General features: G+C 36.0%; 1 protein-coding gene across 1 annotated transcript in view; it reads right to left on the bottom strand.

Annotated features, from left to right (window-relative positions):
- Positions 1 to 23,598, bottom strand: part of VWA8 (von Willebrand factor A domain containing 8) — a 182,782-nt gene that overhangs the window by 126,741 nt on the left and 32,443 nt on the right. Inside the window, exons 5-12 of the mRNA XM_058018846.1 lie at positions 18,641 to 18,808; positions 16,805 to 16,969; positions 16,364 to 16,413; positions 15,934 to 16,042; positions 13,088 to 13,192; positions 5,922 to 6,053; positions 4,473 to 4,607; positions 4,315 to 4,392 (exon numbers count right to left, since the gene is read on the bottom strand). Coding sequence (XP_057874829.1) covers positions 4,315 to 4,392; positions 4,473 to 4,607; positions 5,922 to 6,053; positions 13,088 to 13,192; positions 15,934 to 16,042; positions 16,364 to 16,413; positions 16,805 to 16,969; positions 18,641 to 18,808 — 942 coding nt within the window. The remainder of the gene's footprint in view (positions 1 to 4,314; positions 4,393 to 4,472; positions 4,608 to 5,921; positions 6,054 to 13,087; positions 13,193 to 15,933; positions 16,043 to 16,363; positions 16,414 to 16,804; positions 16,970 to 18,640; positions 18,809 to 23,598) is intronic.

A 23,598-nucleotide genomic window follows, 5' to 3' on the forward strand; every position in this document is an offset into this window, starting at 1 on the left:
CAAAGAGCATTAGCAATACACACACAAAGCTACTCACAAAATGCTAAATAGTCTCTGGAAGTTCTAGACTTGCCAATATCACCTCTTTGAAACAAGAACAAAAGCTTTTCTCCCGCCTGTCTCTTTAACAAAACACAAGCCTATGACAACTTGTACACAGGCTGTGCACAGAAGGGGGCAGCAATTTACACCTGGAGCAAACAAGAATAATTTCTTTCATATGGAAGCCACCTGAAGGAGCAAAGATTTTTATCATTAATCTTGAACACAAACCAGCATGACATTCCACCTCTCAGGAGGAAAATACTGCTGGAAGCATCAGAGAATAATGAACAGGGTAAGAAAGAAGCCTGTAACATAGAATTTATCAAAGGTAAATAGCCTAGCACAAAATAATACTCAAGGAATAAAACCAAAGACAAAATCTAGCATACCCTCCAGCACACATATTTTAGATGTTCCACTACAATAGGTAAGCACGAGAGAAACAAAGACATAATAGTAATTTTGTGACTTGGAAGACTAAATTCATTGCTCAGGCTGTGCTGTGAGCACAACCCAGAATCAGATAAAAACATATTTTCTATTGTAATTGTAGCTTTTGCATATGTCTTTTTCACAACCCTAAACCCTTTGAACTTTAAAGAATAAAAATAGAATACATTACATCATACAGCCTGAATAATTTCCTTTTTCTACATTTCCTTAAAAGCCCTAAAATAACAGTTCAAAGTCTGGTTCCTTCAGTGCTTCCACATTTATCTAATTTAAAGTCACATTCAAATCCACAAAACCATACCATGTTTTTATTGTTGTATTTTGTTTTACTGCTGCATACACTCTTTTCTATATAATTAACAAATTAGACATTAACATTTTTATTAACAAAGAGAACCATCCATTAATTTTCGGCAGATAAACTCAGAAGAGCATTTTGTGCAAAATATTTTCTGAAATATAACATTAATATAACATTGTGATTTAAATGGTTGAATGAGATTCAGTTAAGGGATGATTAAAAAGGAATACCACTGCTAACACCTGCACAGTTTTTGTAAGGAGCTTATTTTACGGCTAAGTACCTGCTCAGTGATTTATTGTTTTTATTGATTTACCCTAACTCAATTTTTAAAAAGTTTTATTCAAATCACTAAATATATGATATTAAAACTAATCTTATAATACTCTAATGCTAAAAAGGCCTCCCATTGGAGGGGAGGTCACTGAAGTGTAAGAATTAATTATTCCTCTTATTTTGGACAAAGCAATGGCAACAATATATTGCCTTGTGAAACAAAAAGCTTATTTTAATTTGTAGCAGTCATTTTAACTTATGTGTTTTACATTTCATTGTTTATTTTCTAGAGCAGTTTGTATACAGGAAAAAATATGTTTAGGAGAAAAACTAAGTAGGGTAACTTCTTCTGCATTCCCTCTAGTAGCAATACCAACACAAGCTTCCAACCCAGCCTTTTTTCATGGCTTGTAGTACTAATCATGTTCTTGGCAATCATGAGGTGAAGAATCTATGTTTCCTGCTTTTTATGCATATTTGGATTCATCATTTGTTAGTATTTCTCAAATAAAAAACTGGAAGGATTTGGTAAGAAAAAATTATGAGGTCAGGCAAAAAAAAAAGTCCTAGAAACAAAAACACCACAGTACACAAACACCAGTGATGTGCTTAGAAAACTGTTTTTGCTAGGGAAGAAAAGGAGCAAGTTGCTGGCAAACTGTTATAACATGACTTCAACTGTTACTTTTTTTCCCCTCTGAAACTCTGGGGGGAGAAAATATTTTATTTTAAGCATTTGGACTAAAAGTTCCCTAGTTACAGTCCACAAAGCACTAGCTGGCTACTGCTTCTCATTTGCTGTTGCTTAACTGCATTAAGAGGCAACTTAAAAACAAACCTTTCCAAATCAGGATGAGTTTCCTTTCTCAGCAATCTACCTACATGGAACTACATATAATGAGAAATCCATATAATGATGTCAGATATCACAAATGAGACAGGAACTGCTCTGTCAGCCAACTTAGTATAAGAGATGATCCAAGTTCCAAAAGGTTTGCTTTAGGTAAATTTGATCCTCACCTCACAACACAAAAACTTTTAGAGTTGTTTTTTCTGCGAAATCAATATAGAGAAATACACCTTTTCACATTACTCAGGTCCTTCAATCAACTCCAGCTGCAAAGAACAATGAAGCAAATACTAAAAGTAAAGACTATATATATATATATACACACACATATATATACACATATATTAAAAAAATTCCAAGAATTAATTTCTTCAGTCAGCCTGAGTAGAAACGATTCTATTTCTTCAGACCAAAGGTAAATGTCTCTCTACTCATTTTTGTAAAATGAGTAATAATTTTTGCAAAAATTATCAGAAGGTAAATAAATACTATAGAAGAAAGAAAAGCCTCCTTAATTTTCGAAATGGATTTCGGACTGTATGATGTCTCTCTGAAAAAAAACCCCCAGAAGACATTTTTTTGAATGAAAGTAGAAAAATATGCTAAATTTACAGCATTATCAAACTTTCATAGTCTTCACTGCTGAATTAGTGTATAAATTTAACATTTGTTCCATAATTAAATTATCCTATTACTTTGCTGAGAAAAGCCCCTGATAGGTTATATATTTTTAGAAAAACAAATGCATTCTGAAATTCTATTTACAGCTCAGCTACATTCATGTATGTTTATACACTGCTTTTTGTAAAAGCTTTTAAGTTTATGTAATGTATGTAACATATGTACATTAGGAAACATTTATACGTATAGATACATGTGTGGATCTCACCTAGTCTTGGCTACACAGGAATTTGCAATGAACAAGCATCCTTCAGTCATTTATTTGCTTTATTGATACTGTTTTGATATCACCAAAAGCCTTTCTATAAAATCCCTTTGCCCTCTGAGCTTGATAAAACCCTGGTGAAACCAAAGCAAATAATTCCCTTCAGTGAGACCTCAAATCCTTTCCAAGATTTTATTTTTATAGGAATTACAGATCCCTTTCAAAGAAAGATGTTTACTACATGGTTCCACTGTCAGCTCTGCTCATGTGACTCCAAAAATGAAGCCGTCGCTCATATTCATAGAAGCCATACTAAATAAAGGTAGGAAGTTGAGAAACAGTGGCCATGATTTTTAGCAAATAATTATCTAATTCTGCCTGGTGAATACCAAATATTGTATCATGTGCAACAATACAAGAGTTAGGCTGTGCTCACCCTTAAGCAGGTTTGTCAAGTTGCAGAAGTTATTTTTCTGGGATGATTTAAAACTGTGTTTACAGTGACAAGTACAGAGAGAAGTACGCAGAGCAGCTGGACACAGAGTTCTAGCTCAGAAACTATACACCTAATACAAAAGGCTACTAGACAAAAGATAGTAGGCACTGCTGGGAATCCTGGTATATTGTTATGAACATGGCATAACACTGATGAGGATATGTAGACCTGCAACCCAAATCTGCTCCCACTTGGCCACGTTTAAGTATAAGAAAAGGGCAGAAGTCATCCATATGACTCCAGTTATGCAGACAGAGCTTCAAAGTCTTCGCCCTTATCAGCTGAAGCCACACAGGGGGGAAAGGAAAAGCAGTGGGACCCTGTCTGGGGACGTTCTCAGCAGTGCAGGAGAACATAAAATGGACTGTCTTTATCATCAGCAGTATTTCTCTTTTCTATTTCACTCTCACTTTTCCAACACTTCAGCCTCACCACCCATCTCTGTCAGTGTTTCTCCCCACATGCCAGTACACTTTTAAATCAGATGCCAGTGCTATTTCTTCCTTTGGAGGTCTCCATGCTGTCTGGGAAAAAATTAAAGCAGGAAAGGGATGGAAGAAAGAGACCAGTGTGTTGCATTAAACCTGATGCTAATGTTTTCCTGCAGCATTGCCAATTATTACTTAGAACTGTATATCCTGTTCTATATGGTGTATTTTGACTCATAAGGTCATACAAGACCCTTGACTTCATATTTTATTTAAGCACTTTCATTCCTCAGGGTTACGGAGACAACCTTACACATGTGATCTCTGTGTGAAAAGCAAGCAGATTAATTAATTCTACTTTTAAATCTTGTAGTTTTTCAGTTTATGCCATGAGGTTAAGACAACCAAAGACAGATAATTCCTTCCAAACAAGTAACAAATCACCACTGGCTATGACATTGCTCTTAAGGTTGACAGGGCTTGGGGCTTGCAAAAACACCCAACACCTTTAGTGTTGTGAGGAAGTCTCTATTTAAGACCATATTTAAAGCATAATCATCCAGCAGATAGTTTCCTTACTTGGTATAGCATGATAGGTTCTATGCTGTATCCCAGTATATCAGCAAACTCCTTGGCAATAACTGTTTTGCCACAGCCCTAAAAAGTTAAAAAATATTAATTAGATCACATTCGAAAGATCATGGGAGAGAAGGGAGAATAGAAATTTAAATTCTTACTTTTCCTCCAATTAAACACATATCTTTAACCATATGGGACTGCATCATTTCTGCCAACAGTTGATTATGGCTGGAAGTCCTTATGAAAGTATCTGATCGAGAATGATTTTTTAACATTCCAGTTCCAGCTGGAACCTATAAGAAAAAAAAAGTATATCAAAATGCTAAATAAGCTATACTGTGATAACTCCAAGCTTTGTGTGAACTAGGTTATGCTTGTCCAAAACTACTGTAATATTTCGCTGATAATGGTCATCCATCAAACTTGAAACTGCCACTGTCACAAAACTAAACCCCGTAATTTCTGATAGATAAACTCCTTCACCCACTCTTCATGAAAAAAATTAACAAAATGTGAATCAACGCAATTACAGCATTGGGGTACGCAAAGAACTTCAGGCTGTTCATGAAAGAGACGTATAATAAAAAGTCACCAATACTCACTGCTCATCAGAGAAACGTGGAAGGGATAGAGCAATTAGTATTGTGAAAATCTGGAGGAACTACTTTGACCCAAACTTTGGAGAGATTAAATTGCTCACATTAAGGCTCTTGCTCTACACTTCCACTTCCTGCTATAGTCTGGAAACTGTTTCATCTACAAACTTCTTACGCCCTCCTGTTCAGAGAGTATAAGAGAGACATTCTGCAGAAGTACTTTCAGAATGTATCACCTATATGCAAAATGAAACCAAAAATGTTTACTTCAGAAAATAATTGAATCAAGTTCCTACAGACTCAACTCTTCCTGAAAAATTCCCATTTGCTGTGATTCTCCTCTTCACTTTGTCATGGTACAAACTCGCTTGTGGTATTCCACACCAATGTTGTTATAATCTCTCTGACTCCCACTAATTCACCTTCTTTACAGACTCTCTAGACTCTCCAAATTCAACATTAACTTAAAATTCTCAGATCAGCATCTGTTTCCTGAGTAAGAACTTATTTCACCACCTAGCAGGTCATAAACTTCATTGGAAGAAACTCAAACTAATCATATTTGATGTGATTACTTTGTTCCATTTTCCCAACATCCTGTGTCGGAACATTACCAAGCACTCATTAGATTTTATTTGAAGTGTAAACAAAGACAGACTATTGTTTTTACAAAAAGAAAAAGGGAAAGCAGCATTAAGAACATCATAAGTACTCTCTGCTATTCTAATTCAATAAACCAAAAAAAAAGAAAATGAATGGCTTTTTCTTTCATCCAAAATGTAATGATTCACATGTAGGAAACTATGACTTTATCTAGAAATAAAATCATGTGCATCCATAAACTAATATTCCAGTATCAAAATGTGTCTCCAATAAATACCATGTGTTATTCTACAGAAAAAAAAAGTTCTGTGCAAATGACTTTTACTACCAAGTGTGTCAAATTCTTGAAGAGATGAAAACAAGTTAGTGTTTTTTAAAAACATATTTGATGAATACATAAATTCATACCTGGAATGTCACTTCTTTTTCACCAATTTGGACAGTTACATCAGCTTTAAAGGGTTTGTTTCCATGTACACTTTCTACTCTGGTAATCTTCCTGGGAAACAAGTGTTTTTCTGAATCTTGAAGCTCAAAGCGCTGTAAAATTCAGTGGTGAGGAAATAAATTATTAAATACAACTTTCTGGGTTTTAGTACTATTTCTTCTAAAATAATGCCAGAAGCATATTCATGATTAATTGCTTGCAAAGTCCTAAATCCATTTACTTCAACTTTTACTGTAGATACCTATGTTAACATTCTAGATGGCCCACATATTTTACATTTAAAACCAAAGCAGAGAGTTTGTATACTTATTCAGACTGTAGTGACAGATATAAATTGAAAATGTCACATCGTGACTTTGCCAAGTCTTGGCCTGATAGTCTAAAATAAAACAAGAAATGAATCACAGCCTTTAGTATGTGTAATAATAAATCACCTAACTCCGCAGCTCATTATAACCAATTGTAGATTTAAACATCTGACTACTAATAAAATAACCAGCAAACATTGAATTTACTTAGTTTCATAGCTGCCTCATACAATGAAAATTGAGGACAACTTGTACAAATTAAGCCTTCTGCATGTTCTGGGTATATCAAGGACAAAACAGGACATATGTTTTCTTAATCCTCTTTCAAGCATTATATTCTTTGTATTTGCTGTACATAGAAAGCACGAAAATCATTAAATAACTTCAGTAATGAGAGTCATATTGGGGGAGACTTTATGCACAAAAAAAGCTAATAACTGGAACTACTGAATTCATAGAGCGATTTTAGTCAACAGAGTGAAAGTTGAGTAAACAAAAGAAAAAGAAGTACTGTCCAGCTCATTAGCATTCTTAGAAAACAGAGTTTTTTAAATAGAATTCATAAATGTAAAATCACTCTTAAAATGCATATAGTATTATTACTACTAGGATTCATAGCATTGCCTATTAAAGTTCAAAAACAAAACTGAGACAGATTTTTACAAAAGCTTTTTCTCTTCTTCACTTTAAAAATTTCTATTCTGGAGCAAAAGCTTACAAAAATACTATGTTTAAACATGTATTTAAGATAAATGTGCTTTAGTAAAGGGCTGCATCAAATTATATTCTTATTGTAACAGCTGAGTCTACTTCAGATACCATTAAATTCTTAGACAAAAAGAGAGGACAGGAATGCCTGCTAAGTACTATCTCCAATATGATTCTAAGAAACACTCCAACTATGATTCTGTGAAAGCAAGTACCAAATGTTCTCATTCTTATCTTCATTAATAAATTGCAATACTCTTACTAATTTAATGGCATTTTGGATAGAGTTAAGGGTGCTTTTATACAAAACTGCCAACTGCTTGTGCACTAAATCCCTTACCAACAAGAGAAAACAACTGTGATTGAGTTAGATCACCTGCACCAGCAGAGGCTGGATACTGGGTAACAAGGAATTAGAGACAGCAACAACAGAACTTGCACACAAAGGTTTAGGAGTTTAAAATTTCTAAGGTATTTTTTGACTGGTTGGGGTTGTTTTGTTTTGGTGGGATTTTCTTTGTTTTTCTGTGTTTTGTTGAGGGTTCTGTAGCATTGTAGACATTAAGTCAAGGCAGTGAAAGAGGAATGTCTATGTGCAAATTGTTACTGAATTTACACAATCTACACAATTTACACAATTCATCTAATTAACTTGAATTTATGACATGTAATTACATAGATGTTGCTGAACTGAATACTCTAGTAATTAAACAATCTCACACCTCTAGTAAATACCACACTTACACCTGAACAGGAGCAGCAAACAAAACTGCCTGTGGCTTTCAGACCAAGACAGGTCTCTTTAAATCAGTTATTCATTTAGAATTATGATAGGTAGAAATGGAATCAGAATGGCATAAAATGGATGTACAACACATTAAACACTTCTGCTGAGTCAGAAACAACTTCCTCTACAAAATGTTTGAGCAGATAGCTGCAAAGGAAAAAAATATTTGTGGTTTGAGAGAACAACTACCAAGCACATTCAATATCAGAAAGTTTAAGAGATACTTGGAAATCCAGAAGCAGGCAGCCTCACTGACTCAGAGGAAAGCAAAAGGAATAGACCAGTGACTAAAAACCAGGGAAGTGGTCTGGCAGCTCATAATCAGCAGGCCACATTCTGCATGCCTAAGAATATGCAAGAAAAGGCAAACTGTAAAAGTTAGGGGAAAAAGGAAGAGGAATTCTGACCACTTGGAAGCATCTAACAATTGGCAATATCTCAAGATGGAAGAATACACCAGTAATCCAACTGGTCAAAGAAACAGAAAGCTAACATGAGCCAGAGCTGCAGATGACCGCTCAGCCGAGCCCACAAGGCAGCCAGGCTATCCAAAAGAGACATGCAAAGGCTGGAAGATTATCTGCATGGGAAAGAAAGACAATTTTCCAAAGAACCAGGGGACTGAACTGCTTCATAAGGAGCAAAATAGGAACTACAAATGCAAGATGGGATGGATTGATAGATGAAGTCTGACAGATTCCACTACAATGGTATGTATTGGCACTAAGAACATCTATTAATGCAAAACCCCAAAGATTATAAAGTATTTTGGAAGGAGTAGGAGAGAAACAAATCCTTTCTTAGAACAAAATTTGCAACAGAAATATCTTAGACAATAATTCTGAAGAATTCTTTCTTGTCTAGACATGAAATAGAATTCCAGTCTTACAAGCACTCCTACGTACTGTGAGGTAGGGAAAAAGTTTTCATTGAGGAGGTCAGGTAAGATTAAAATGGGTGTGCAAGTGATATAAAAATGAGTAAAGGCAACAAAAAAAACTTTTATTTGATATAAGATCAAGACAATAAACATAGAATTAATCAAAGCATGAAAAAAATGTAGGAAAATTCTAGGGCTTTAGAGTGAAGCTAAAAAAGGATATAGACTAAACGTGACTTGCTCATTTATTAAGACAAATCTCTTCTGTCTGTATTTTTCTAAAATCTCATGGAAAGATTCTCCTGATTAGAAGGTAATAAAACCAAACAGTGGGTGTTTCCAATACTGTGAAAAAAGGTGCACAAAAGGCATGTGAGAATTAAAAGAGTAAACCCAAAACATCCAATAAATCTGCTGTAAAATACTAAACGTTTATGGCACAATGAAGAAATAAGTATAGAAAATGTGGAGCCTCTTATTCCCCACCATGCTTAGCCTAAATGAAGCCAATCAGTTTTATAAAAGCCTCTCAGCTGCATACAGAAAAGAAAACTGCAGTGCTGTGGGAAACATGCTCAAGCTTATTCTTTGACAATGTTTAACTGGAAGCTGTTTTCCTTGAAATCAGTGATTTCTCCATGTCTCAGTCTTGCAGAGAAAAACCATAGATACTTTAAAATTTAATTTTTACAATTATATTTCAAATGTTCATCTGTCAGTCAAAATAATTTCTTATGCCAATATTTAATGAAAGTACAGAATAATTTTGAAGACCAAAACTCCAACCAACTCATATTTTCCTTTGTCAGATCTTCTGAGTTAAGGATCATCTTTAAGAATAAGAGAACAAATTGATACAGTTGCCAAAGTGCAGAAACTTCAAATAAGGGTAAACAAAGCCACATCACTGGCAAGTTTATTTTGGTACTTTTGTCCTGACTGTTGCAAGCTAGTGAACTAATGAGTGCTGCAAACTGTAGCACTTGTACAAATGCTTTTGTATGTTAAGCACCTCTAAAGACCACTGCTGATGCTGGATTAGTGCACAGTTCTTAAATGCATTTTTTTTATGCTAACTAGTTTGAAACAAGGAGTTACATTAGAATCAAATTTTAAAAATTGGTTGATACACATCCTTTTTTCTTCAACATTATTCCAGGTGGGAATGGAGGGGCAGAATCCCCTCTCTCAGCCTGCTGGCCAAGCTGCTTTTGATGCAGCCCAGGGTACAGCTGGCTTTCTGGGCTCAAAGCTCACATTGCTGGCTCGCCTGAAGCTTCTCATCCACAAACACTGCCAAGAAAATACCTTCCCTCCCAGGGAAGGCATAGTCAATATGTCACATTATTTCATTTCTGAGCATATGAATTACAAATAATGCCTAGATCTTGGTGTTCCCTCAGTAAGCTAGGTGCATAAGGAAAGAATATCTCCAAGCTGAAGATAACATTTGGGAAGACAGTGCTTTAAGAATATGATCTCTTCAGGAAACATGGATAGCAGTTAATAGCTGCCAAAAGTACCTGTTTGGCATAACCACAGTCTATCTCACTTCTCAGCTCCAACAGCTGACTGGAAGGGAAAATACCCTGAAATTAGGGTATGTTATCCTATATTACTGTTATCCTATATCCCCCATATCTGCGTCTGAGAGTGACACCTAAACTGTACATTCCATTATCTGAAATTGGGGTTTTTTTCTTTAAATGTTAGCTGAGCTTAAAAAGTGATTGAATACACAAATTAATCCATCAATGCCAACACACTTCCAGTATTTTTTGTTTTTTTTTTCAATTCTTTTTACCACCCAGTTAAGATTAGCATTTCCTTTTACACAAAAAGACGTATTCAGTAGCAGTTATTACCTGGACACTCTTACAAAACCCATAAAAAAGAGGAGTCTTGCATCTGGAAGACTCCTCTCCCTCTCCATTCTTATAGAATGCAAAAAATAATCTCTTATTAAAATGTATACAGTTCTGGAGCTGCTATTGTTATAACATCATTATTAACAGATGTTTCTCAATACAACCAGTTATTTTCTGTATTTCTTAAGTTTCATTGCTTAACAAGATTTGTGGTGCACAAATAGAATTAAATTCCAAATAAGATTATGTGTATCTGTTGACATAGTAAGTTTGCGAAGGTAGTGATGAGGAAGACTTTTTCTTTAAAAAGAGGAAAATTATCACAGAAAATTCCATGAAATAAGTACTTAAAAGCAGATTATTATATAGAAAGAAAGTTTTATGAGCCAAATCAATCTGTTTTATACAAGAAGCAAAAGCATGCACAACACAAAGTTAAAGAAAAGAAATAGAAAATTAAGCTGATGGTGTAAAACACAAAGACATTCACCATCTGTAACTGAAGGAATAAACAAAATGACAAAGTATTTAAAATAAAGGCATATTAAAACAGAAGTGACTGTTACTGCTCTGCTAACAGATACAAGTCTATTTACACACAAAAGATTGATTTTACAGGCAACTTTAACCAGCCCATACTGTGGTGGAAGGAAAGCATGACACAGAACCACTGGAAGGTCAGGCTGGATGGGACCACAGAGGGTCATCTGCTCCAACCTCCCTGCCCAAGCAGGGTCATCCCAGAGCACATGGCACAGGATTGTGACCCTATGGTTCTTGAAAATCTCCAGTGACACAGACCCCACAACCTCTCAGGGGTCCAGTGCTGGGTTACCCGCACAATAAAGCAGTTCTTCCTCATATTCAGATGGAAATTCCTGTGCAACAGTTAAAGACAAGTGACAAATTACTTCTGATCCTGGACTTCAGGCCATACTGGCTTTCTTGGAGAAGTGGTAGGTCGGACCCCACAGGAGTCAGCTTTGATGGTTCAGAAAAGCTAGCAAGTCATTCAGGACAACCTTCTAATCAAATGCAAGGACTGTCCATCCCAAAACTGAGGAAGACAAGTAGGAGAGCAGCCCAGTTACATAGGGAATATAGGACTGAACTCCAACGCAAAAAGGAGGGGAGAGAAGAATGTGTCAGCAGGGATGTCAGGCAAACATTTCTCTCGCACATAAGCTTGGTTTTAGGGAAACCAAATATTTGCTAGCTACAAAGTTGGTTATTTCTAAATATGAATGTAGAAATAATATCTAATTTTCAGGACTGAACGAGCTGGTTAAAATGCTTTAATGCTAATTTTCAGCAACATATGTAACTGCTACAACATATTAAAAGTTAAAGAAAGATGACACTGTGCTTAAGTTTTAAAAGATAAATAAAAGAACTCATCATAATTATAGGCTTTGTAAGCTACTATTAGACATGGACAAACCAACAAAACAGATCTGACCAACAAGAAGCAACAAAAAGTAACACAGACCAAATCCAGAGACTAATACAATCTATAATCATGCAATAGTGAATGTACTTTGTACATGCGATATTTACAGTCTTTTTAGAATCTTCTCTTAAACGTCAAATGCCAGAGGTATTTTTTATGCATTACCTTAACCATACAAATAACTATTTTCAAATTATTAACCACTTATTATATAATGAGGACTTTTCTGTGGTCTTTAACTGAGGTCTAAATATTCCAAAGATCATAGAGGTTTCACCTTTCACCATAATAAAATTAACTAGTTTATGAGGGCTTTTAAAAATACTGTTACAAAAGTTTTAAGCATTAGCAATAATGTAGCCATTTAATTTGCTTAAGATTCCTGTTTTTATACAGAAATAATGAAGTACCATGACCTGAAGTACCAGGTGCTGAATTGTATCCCCATTCATCTGTTTAGCCCAGAAGTAAGTTCTACACCTTTACAACCAGACCCAAGAGCAAAGGGAGGAGGAAGCAGGGGTGCGCAGTTTGTGAGCACAGAAGCTTCATTTTCACTCCCTTCCATTCCTCACTCAGTGCACGTTGTCTGCAGCACAGACAGCAGGACAGGGCTTTCCTTTGCTTTTAGTTACTTTTTAGCTAGCTGAGGCAGAGATGTTCCCCGGACTGTGTTTGGTTTTTGTTTTTTTTTCTCAGAACTGTTCAGCCCTGTTGAAAACCCAGACAAACACCAGGAGCTCCCACCTGTGGCCCACCAGGCCCCAGGATGCAGTGATTTCCAGTGCAGGAGGGACTGACAAGAGACTGAACAAGCTGAGCTGCAGCCTGAATTTGCCATCTCTTCAGAACAGCAAGAGGTTCCATTGTTTAATGTTCTTTATTTTTCCATGTTTGTGAGTGCTTTGCTTGTTAAATAAACAATTTTTTCCACTTTTCTCAAAGGAGGTTTACCTCCCGAACCGGTTTGGGGAGAGGCCACTTGAATTTGCTTTCTAGAAAAGACCACTTCTGAAGTTTCCTCATAAATTTGCCCTAAACCAGGACATACCATTAATCAGGAGAACTACAGCCATAATCCACCACTCCCTAGAATTATAATATAAATATATATTCAATACTTACTTTTAACATGTCTTTGACTGCAGTTCTGCCTTCCTTTCCAAGGAAAAGATGATAGGGGTAAAGCCGGTCAATAACATGCTGGACTGACATCATAGGAAAGGAATCCTAATTCAAATTTTAAAAAATTGAAGAAATGATTGGCTCATTCTATCACCAGCCATTAACCCAAAATTCTGCACAGCTTTGAACTTAAAATAAGACTGTAACGGAAATATACAAAGGACCACTACAAGCAGTACTTGACTAGATGTCCAAACAGGCACTCCTCACGTGTAATTCATTATAATTTAAGTGTCCAAAGTAGATTAGAAGAACTATGTTCTAAAAATTATTTTCTTTCCTTTGCATAAATGGAAGCTACAGTGACTGGCTCAGATACCTAAAGACAAATATGGCCAAGACAGACAAATCCCACCACAGGTAAATGAGTTTCACAGTACTAGAAAAAAAAAAAACACATGACAAGAAATCTGTATTTCAATAATAATCTACACATTCACAGAATTTATAGTACTTAATTTTGATTCTATTATATTGAACCTTTTATTTTTTTTACTATCTCCCTATTAGATTTAAGTACTAACTCTTCTGTCAATTGCTGCCTGAACTAGAAACACATTTGACTATTTTGCTGCAGCAGTAAAGAAAGAGAAATGCATTTATGACTACTGAAGACACTCTGCATAAAGCCTTTCCTGGTAGAAAAAAGGCATTTCAAACTCTCTCTCAATTGATTAAATATAGATTGTTTGCTTCGAAACTGAATTGCAAATTTTTAAGGACTATTTGTGTGTAACACTAGTGGAAAACAGTCATTTGACCAGCACTATCTTTTTAAGGCTTCAAAGCAAATAAAGCAATTCAAATAAAATTAACTGATTTTCAGTTATACACTTGGATTTACATAAGCACACAACTGAAAGAAGAGTTCCTTGGAAATGAAACCAGGAGACACATATTTTATGAAATGCATAATTCAATTTATAACCAGTAACACTATTTATAATGTTCCACATTAAAAAACCCAGTAAAAATAAATCATTTATTGCACTATAGTAAATGTACAGCTTTAAGGATTAGGGAGCCCTTTATTGTATTTTAAAAGTCCTCCATTTATATATAAAGACATACCATATAATTTTTCCACATTATCTCAAATTAGTAATAATTACAATGGAATGTATAAAATAAGCCTCTTCAGAAAAAGACCTTACAAAAAAAATCCCTTTTGTCAGGCAGGAGTTCTCAAACTAAGAAATTATGTTTTGGGACGGTGTGACTCTATGACAGAAGATAAAAAACTACTCATCACAATGCACTCTCTTCACACTTTTAAACAGACTAACTAAACTAGAAGCAGAGTATGGCACTGACCCAACATACAAAGGAAAAATGATGTAGCTCGAAATCACTGAGCACAGCTTAGAAATCCAAGTGATTAAAACTAATTCTAAAAGAAACAGTTTCCATTTACCTAAAAAAGACACTGTCATGCAATGTAACAGTTCACATTCTCTAATGTAAAATAAAATGCTTCCTTCACTCCATAGTTTAGATAATAGCTTAGGGCTCATTTTCTTTCTGTAACTCTGAAAGCCATCTGGCATTCATTTAAAAATAATTTTTCACTTTGCAGCTCAAAGAATAAAAATTAGCAATTTATTTCAAAATCCAACAATATTTTTTCCCAAAGCCCTTCAAATACTACTTCATTTCACTGAGCTCGAATTTACACCACTTTTTAATATCTAATGTAGGACCCCTAATTCAGAAAACAAATTCTCTCTGTAAGTATCCAGCACAACTGAGGGGATTGTGCACCACAGTAACACAAGTAATTAATATGCTTTAATGTTTATAATCCAATAAAATATGTAGGAAGTGAAGTGCTGCTAAGCAGTACCATAGATAAAATGACTGCACATGAGACAACAGAGAACTATCTAGAGTTCCTTCTACAGACACCTGCACCTTGGAGAGTGGGTCTGAGAAACTCTCCTGGCATTTTACCCTCCTGGGTTGCATTCCTGCACATGAAAGGGCACAAACCCCTCTCTATACAGATCTCATGTTCCTGACTTTCCTCAGGAGGCACCTTCCATGTTGTCTTTGACTTTTTACCATGGAATTATAAAGTCCAAGGGACAAAGGACTATCCCGGAAAGCAGAAAGACTGACCCAACTTTAGTCCTGAGCTGCCTGACCTGTCCCTGTGAACTCTGTGGATATACAATCCCTATTTCTCTCTGGACTTAGCTGTCAGGAAGCACTGCATCTTTGAGACTGTACAGCTTGCATCTTCACATAATTCTCCATTTCTGTTTCTTCTAAATCCACCAGTCAGCCCAAAGACCTAATGCAGGCCTCCTCTCATACAATTTAACTCTTTCCTATGCCCACATTTGTTTTGGGTACTTTAGGGTGTCAGTGGAGAGCAACAGGTATCTTTGTAATGCAATCAATCTGACTTACATATGTAACATTAAATACAAAGCACTTTTAGGTTGTGGTTTTTATTTCTCTCTACTTGCTACCTCAGTGCCATCAGATAAACTGTACATGCCCTGAAGCCTGGTAAGGTGATTTACCAGAGTGGGTAAAATAATAAATTGAGCTCTAAGATACATATATTTAATAACAACACAAATCTTACGTCATACCATACTTTGTTCTTCAGTATTATGCTATATGTTTGGAGACTTTTCTCCCTCAAACTATTCCTAGTGTTTTCAGGTTGTTTTTTTTTTAATATTCATGTTAATCTTCTTCTAACAACATGAATAAACCAAATCTAATTCTGAGCAATTTTAAACCCATATGATTTCACAGCACATGTATGCACATACCAAAATCTGAACTGCAGCCGATAAGCTGTCTAAAGGAAAATCTGGAAGTCCCAATGTAGAAGATTCTTGAGAGCAGAGAGTTGTAGCAAAAGACAGGAGCTGAGAAATTCTGCATATGAAAAAGTAATTACAGAGTTTTATACATGCTATCTGTATTTAAAATACTAGAGCATAAAAAGTTAAATATAGTAAAAGATGCTGAAACTACTTCTGAGTGCATACAAGTAAGGTGCGACCGAAGTTCTAAAGCACTAAGGATTCATTATATGAAGGCTGCATAGAAAAAGCTGTGCAAGCATATGCCCACACATATTAAAAATTTCTTCACTTCTGGTCTCTATGCAGTTATAGAGGCACAAAAATAGCATGGAATTCTGAAAGGACATAGTTTCTTCATTCAATTTCTTTTTTTTTAATTATGAAAAATTACCTCTCTGTGGAAATGTTTGATCCAATTGAATATAAAAGCTGAAGATGGTCCTGGAAATAAAACATAAAATCACAGAGTAAATTAATTTTGGCATCATATTGTGGGTCACAGGTCATGATATGAAGCATTCTCTATCTTTCCCTCTAATTTAGACATGAGGATTCTACTTACTCCTTGACACAGAATTAATTTTATTTAAGAATAAAAAAAAGATCAAATTCTTTCTTTAATGGGCCGTGCTATGGAATTTACTTTTCTGCTGCAACATTCCGTGGCAGCTCTAAGACTTGTCAGGAATTTACTATGCAATACGAAAATATGAAAAATGCACCTCAAGATAAATGTGTTACTCAATAATTCTTTTCAGAGATGAGGTAAGTAAAACATAACATCAGAATATTATCTCTACTCAATACAAATGATCCAGTCTACCACACTCACCTTAAAGGGCAGATGATAAACATCTCTTGCTTGAAATCGAGAGCGGAGGGGTGGATCCAAAGGGTTACCAGAGTACTTAGGTACTGGCAGGCCTAAGGCTATCACTCGAAAATCTTCACTAACCCGAACAATCTTCCATGCATCTAACTCTGATTTGGTATGCTCCTAAATAAATTTAAACAAAGCAACAGGAAAAAAGAGCCCACATTGCATCATTAAAAACTTATGATGACTAAGGTCCAGCTCAATTAAAAGCCCCAGTCCGTCAGCCTAAATGTGGCAATTTCTCAAATGTTCTCATCTTTCATGCAGTAACTAGAGAAACTTCAACTGGTCAAATCTGCGGATGATAAAAACAAGTTTTTCCAAAATGAACACAGAAAAAACAACTAAGGTATAACTTTCAGACCTTTTTACAAAGAAAAGAAAATAAACTGATCACAAAATATATTTTATTCTAAAACATTAAAAGTGTGCTACAATGAACAAGTTTTTTTCTTCTTTATTTCCCTCTCTTATAAGTGTAAAGGCAACTAAAATCTCCATTTTAGAAGCTCCATTATTCTCCCTCATTAGGACATGAAATGTTGTATTATGTCAAGTAAAGGATTCTGGACATAAAAAAAATGCTCTCTATCCATATCACACACAGTTAAGTCCTCCCTGAAACTATACATGAATACATTTCTTTCAGACCTAAATGCTCAGTAATTATTCACACAGGAGAAGCAAAATTGAACATTAGTTTATATAGTACAATAGTTCCCAAACAACAATATTAAATTTAGCATTGTAGCAAGAGATTTATTTAATTCATATACTATTATCAGTGTGCCTGAGGCCATAGTTTTGAAACATTTAATCATCCAAAAAGTGTTTAAAAGAAGAGAGACGTTTTACAACCAAATCTTAGTTTGAATTCTCATTTTAATTTTTTAAATACGATTACATTTTAAAAGCTTGTTTTTGAAATATAATAATAATGCTTCCAGTAATTGCATCTACCAATTAAATACTACAAAAATTTTTTTTGATGGTACTTCAGCACAGCTGGCAACCTAATATGATGGACATCAGTATCTGAAGGCTTATTGCAAATTTCTTTGCTGTGCCACATGGGTTTGAATCATACACCTAACCACAGGTGTGACAGAACAGAAACATGAGGAAGCAGGTGAGGAAGCAGATATCAGATTGACAGGTATGTGACTGGAAACTACAGTACATGGAACTAAGGTGCAAAGTACTACTGAAACTGTCAAAAAATAAAAGAAAAATCCTGAAAAGTATCCCTCCAAGCAGTGGGACTCAAAGCCCAAAGAAATGAAAATGGCTTAAAGCACTAATGACAGCAGACACTGAAATCCATTTCCAATCAAAGGAAAAGCCTCTAACCATTTTCTGTAGTTTAGACTGCTGTTTACATATACTTTTGTAAATTAAAGGCAAAACAGCACCAATATACTGACTAGAGATACTCATCTTGACCTCATTCTTTTGGAATCCTAATATTTTAAAAGCTTAGCAACAAGACTACTGCCACGCTGAAGCATTATCTGAACTTCATGGCAACAAGTTCAACTTCAATATCTTTTCACAAGGACATTTTAGTTACTCTCACATTGTGGCTTTCCCATTTTAGAAACATACAGGCTTCATACAAGGTTAACATGGACTACTCTTTTTCATACGTAGACAACATAGAAAAAAAACCATTGAAACCTTGGTGAAATTTCCCCCATTTGACTCCTAAGTACTCCCTCCTTCACAACAAAATTCCAGCACTACCAAGAAGAGGAGGAAAAAAAAAAGAAAATTCAAATAGCACTTCCATACCTGCAAAAGTTTGTCATAACGATCTGCAGACATGAGAAAACGACCATCTTCAAGCTGCATTTCCCTGTTCTCCAGCAAGTTGTTCAACACTGGCAGGACGTTCCGCTCAGCCTTCTCCAAGCCTTCCAGAACAAGGATTCTGCCTTCCGTAGCTGCACGAACTGCACACTTTGAAAAAAATATAAAGTCCCCCAACATTTTAACAAACTTCACAAAATTAATTCAAACAATTTTTTGTTGAAAAAGAACCTCCAAGTTCTTCCAAGAACTTTCCCAAAACAACATTTACTTCTGTAAGAATCAACATGACTCTCAGTAGCGCTGGAAGGGTGACACATTTATGAGCTGGAGTTTTACTGCTTAACTATTATGGGGACTGAAAGAAGTTCCAGTATTTTGTACCAACAGCATAAGGTACAAAACCTTACAGAATTTTAGACCAAACATCCTTTAATGTTGATGTCACATAATATTCTTTCATTCTTTCTACTACTTTCAGGTAGTTTAACACCACCAAACAATTCTGTAATAGCATTTTTAACAGAAAACACAATCAAGGGGGTTTTACCTATTTAGATCATTTTAAGACATTTAGAAAAAAGTCCAGTATTCCCTTATATTTTTCTGAATATTCATCAGCATAATTCATCCTCAGGACATTACTTTAGTTTGATTAGAATGTGTGTTGAAACCAAACAGGGATGATGAAAGCAAAATAGGGCCACAAGTAATCAGACTTTTAAAAGAGTAATAAAATTAAAAGGAATCATTTAATTTAAAATTATATTCACTGACTTGAGTACGGTCCTCTACAAAACCAGAATAAAAATGCAGCCATTAACTTGATAATCCTTTGAAAACTTAGGGTTAGAAAACGGTTTCTTTTCTACTTTATTGGTTGTTTATATATGGCTGCTTCCTACGTGGAGCCAAAAGGTAAAATTAACCTCTGGTGCTGATGATTTTGTGCAACTTTGTTACAATGACATTAACTCAAGTACATTAAGTACACTTGATATCTAATATTCATAATTACTGCCCAGTAAAAGACTCTGAAATACAATGCATTCTTGTCTTCTTCTGATTTGCAGAAATTTAAGCTGATAATAATGTGGCAGGTTTGGGCACAGGCAACATTTAGAGGCACCAGAGTCTTTCTTTGCATTCCTATCACATCTAAACACAATTTCAGACACAAGCACAGTTGCAAAGAGAACAAATGAAATCTTTTCCCAGCATGTCTCCTATAAACTCCTACAGAAGAACCTGTCATATAATGCTAGATGAAAATCACTGATGAATACAATAGATGCCAAAAAATAGGTCAGTGAGAAAGAAGGAAGATATGAAAAAGAATAATGAAGAAGCACCAGAATACAAAAATAACCAACCAAAAATTACATATGGAAGCAGACACATAAAAGACAAATGCATACAGATAAAGTAGGAACAAAGATGAGTTCAGCACAACAAATTAATTGCTGCATGGGTTTAAAGCACACAACTGACTCAGACACCCATCCGAGGAGACACAGAAGACACCTGCCCTGGTTTCAGAGAGGGGTTGGAGCTCAGAACCACACGGGTTGCCCAGGCTGCTGTTCTATAACACACAGGTCACCACGAGGCGTGGCTTCAGGGGAAGCCAAGGGTGAGCACACACCACGGATGCAACACTGCCTCCACTCTCTCTCTGGGAGAGGTAGCCAGGACCAGCCATGAGGACCCTGCCCTTCCCATCCCATCCCTCAGGACTGTGTGGCTCAGGGTGATGAAAGCAGCTGAGCCCAGTGGAGCCTGGCAAAAGGTGAAGCTGGCACAGAGCCAAACCTCAGCAGGCGCCAGTGCAGGAAGTGGCCCTGGGGAATGAAGTGGCAGCAAAACCAGGACAACAGGAGCTCAGCCCAAACCAAGCCCCAGAGGCAGGGACTGGTCAAAAGCCATAGTGCCACATGGAACAGAGTCCCAGCAGAACTGTCCAGAAACAGGTGGCATGGCATAATGTGACCTGGCTTTCAGGGGGTTGTCCGTCACTGCTCCCCATTGTCTCAGAGCTAGGGATGGGAAGCACTGACTGAGGGAGCTCTCACCATCTTGTCTTTGTCTGGGCAAACCAGAACTAAGCTGAGGTGGTGAACACTTTTTGCATGTAAAGCACCTTTTTTTTTTTTAATACCTTTGTTGCTAATATTGCTGCTTTTACTGTGCATTTCTTATTCCATCGCTGTTTGCTTTCAGTAAATGGCTATCTCAACCCACATCTTGGACTTTGTTCCTCTCTCACTAGAAGGGGAAGGGGGAAAGGGGAGAGGCTTATTTGCAGTTTAATTTCTATCCAGTGTTAAACCACCACAACACTAACCAGTAAGACAAATCAAGATACTTCTGCGCAATTTAGAAGCATAACTAACAACTGGCAAATTAGCCATGGAGTAAACTTTTCACATCACTATTACGATGGAAACAATTCCTAATTATTAATACAACTAATCTGGATTCAGGCAAACATTACTGAAAAAAAGCACTCGTAAATCCTAGCACAGATCCCCAGATCAAGTTCCCTTCCTAAAAAGACAACACTTTTATATTTAGCCTCATAATCAGTATCCGAGGAACCTAAAATAAGAATAAATCCATTAAACAAGGACTAAACCTCAGATTATTTCTCTTCCACTGAACAACCAATTCTTCAAAAAAAGCAATGAATTTTTTTCTTCCTTTGGGACATCATACACTACCTAACAGGCAACATAAAATCACCTCTCTCCTCATCTCATAAAATGTGTACAAAGAACAAATTTTCTACTAACATTCTTCCCTAGGAAGGTCATTGGTCATGCCAAAAATCTGCTCCAACCTGCTTGAATAGAAAACCTGAGTCTCCAGCCGACAGTCCAGTACCTGGCATGAACAAAATGCTATTTTGTCTAAATGCAGCTTGGAGACATAGCCAGAACTTGTTTTAACAAACAATTTATTTGCCAAGCTGGTTGGATTCTACATATTATAAGTCTATGAAGACTTTATGACTGATTTTTACTAGTCAGAGGAAAATACACATTCTGTTCATATGGTTTCAAAATATTTTGAGTATCCATAGAATCTTGTTGACTCATGTTGAGACACACATACACTATGGATGTGTTGAAGTAACAGGCTTCCAGTACTAACAAAAAGCTCTCTCTTGAACTGGTATATGAAGAAAATCTGCTGTAGGGGTAGACAGCAAATATAAGGAAATGTATAACAATCATTAATTTTGAGAAAGAGAATGTACTCCATTAGCATTGCAATCCAGAGAAGCAGCTTACTACATGCACTGGGCTGACTGCTGATCATCAGCTTACAGGATCAAAATTTAAATTTGTTCGAAATTGTAATTCAAAATTCTATTTCTCAGGAAAATAAAATTTCAAATTATCTTTGCCTACCTATATGCACCTTTTACGATCAGATTCAGGAAAGGTTGAATGAACAACCACAGTTTTTTATTTCCTAATCAAAGACACCTCATAACAATGATACCACCACCACCCCCTGGGCACTAATTTACTCCAATGTCGTTTCTTCCATTTTCAAAGCATACCTGAATATACTGGATTCCCTAGAATACAACGAAGTAAGTGCACACTTCATCTGCCTCTAAAGTTTTTGTGCAAAGTAGCCTAAGTCTGCTCTTAAGACTGTAAGAGCTGAAGTATTCATCTCTGATTCACACTGTTTCTGCATTCTGAGTAGTAATGAGGTAGTAGTAATGAGTAGTCATTTTTTCCAATAAACTAGACATACTACAAGGCAACCTCTGAAAACATCAGTTTTAGCTGTGTATTGATGGACTGGTATGGGAGCTAAAACGCATTTAAAAAATCAGAGGAAGGAAACTAAGTTTGCAATCTGTCACTGAAAATTATTTTTAAAAATTCTTCCAAGAAACAAATCTTCGCAACTGTATAATGAGAACCCAGAGAGAGTTGCATTGACTCCCTCATTAGTTTTGTTCACTCTAAACATCTAACATAAACCACAAATTTGACAGGGGGGGGTTTGTATCATGTAACCTTGTCACTAAATCTGAGATTAAACATATTCATTCTTGTTAAAAGGTCAAGAAAGATTTGTTAAAAGTTTGCTTGCAGATTTATTGTCACTGCAGCAAAGGGACTATTTTGCTCATCAGAGGACAGATGCTGCTGCCTCCCACCTGTGCTGCCAGAGCTTGGGAAGGCTGGTAACCTGGATACCTGCTCCAGGGAATACCTGCAGCTACCAGAGGCTGGGAGCAAAAACACTTCACAGAGCATTGCTCTCATTGTAGTGGCTTTATGCAACAAATACATTATGCAGAATGCTTACAATGGTTTCACACTGCACCTACCAAAAAAAAATTATCTTTAAAGGCAAAAACACCTTAGGAACAAGACAACTCCAGGCAGCCTTTCATTGACTTTCCTGTAGCTGAATTATGGTGAGCAGTGCAAAATATGAAAATGCAGGAAGCTGTAAACCCCAATTTTGACATAAATCACAGTGTATAAACATATGGATGAAGTTATATAGTGTCAGAACAGGAAGGACAGAAAAAAGCTCACCACAATGCACACACTGAAATGCAAAAATATTGGAGAAAGAAGACATTTTTACATAGCTTACCAAAATAGTTTGTAAAGCCACAAGAATTTTAACAGTATAGTTTTCACATACCAGAACTGAAGTGGTAGTTCTTTTCTCTCAGGAAAATGCTTAATGCACACCAGAACATTCTGGTTGTCCTGAAATCCGTGAGGAAGGTTCTTGGAGTTCTTGGGGCTCTTGGGGAACTCCAAAGAACTTCTTTCAGATCTAGGCATCATTCAGAATATGATGGACAGACTACATTTCAGAACTTTTATAATTAAAAGGCTGGAAATTGCTCAACAGTAACCAATAACTGTGTCTTTTACAGGAGCTACCTCAAGGTA

Source organism: Melospiza georgiana, chromosome 2, assembly GCF_028018845.1.
Source record: "Melospiza georgiana isolate bMelGeo1 chromosome 2, bMelGeo1.pri, whole genome shotgun sequence".
Lineage (NCBI taxonomy): Eukaryota > Metazoa > Chordata > Aves > Passeriformes > Passerellidae > Melospiza > Melospiza georgiana.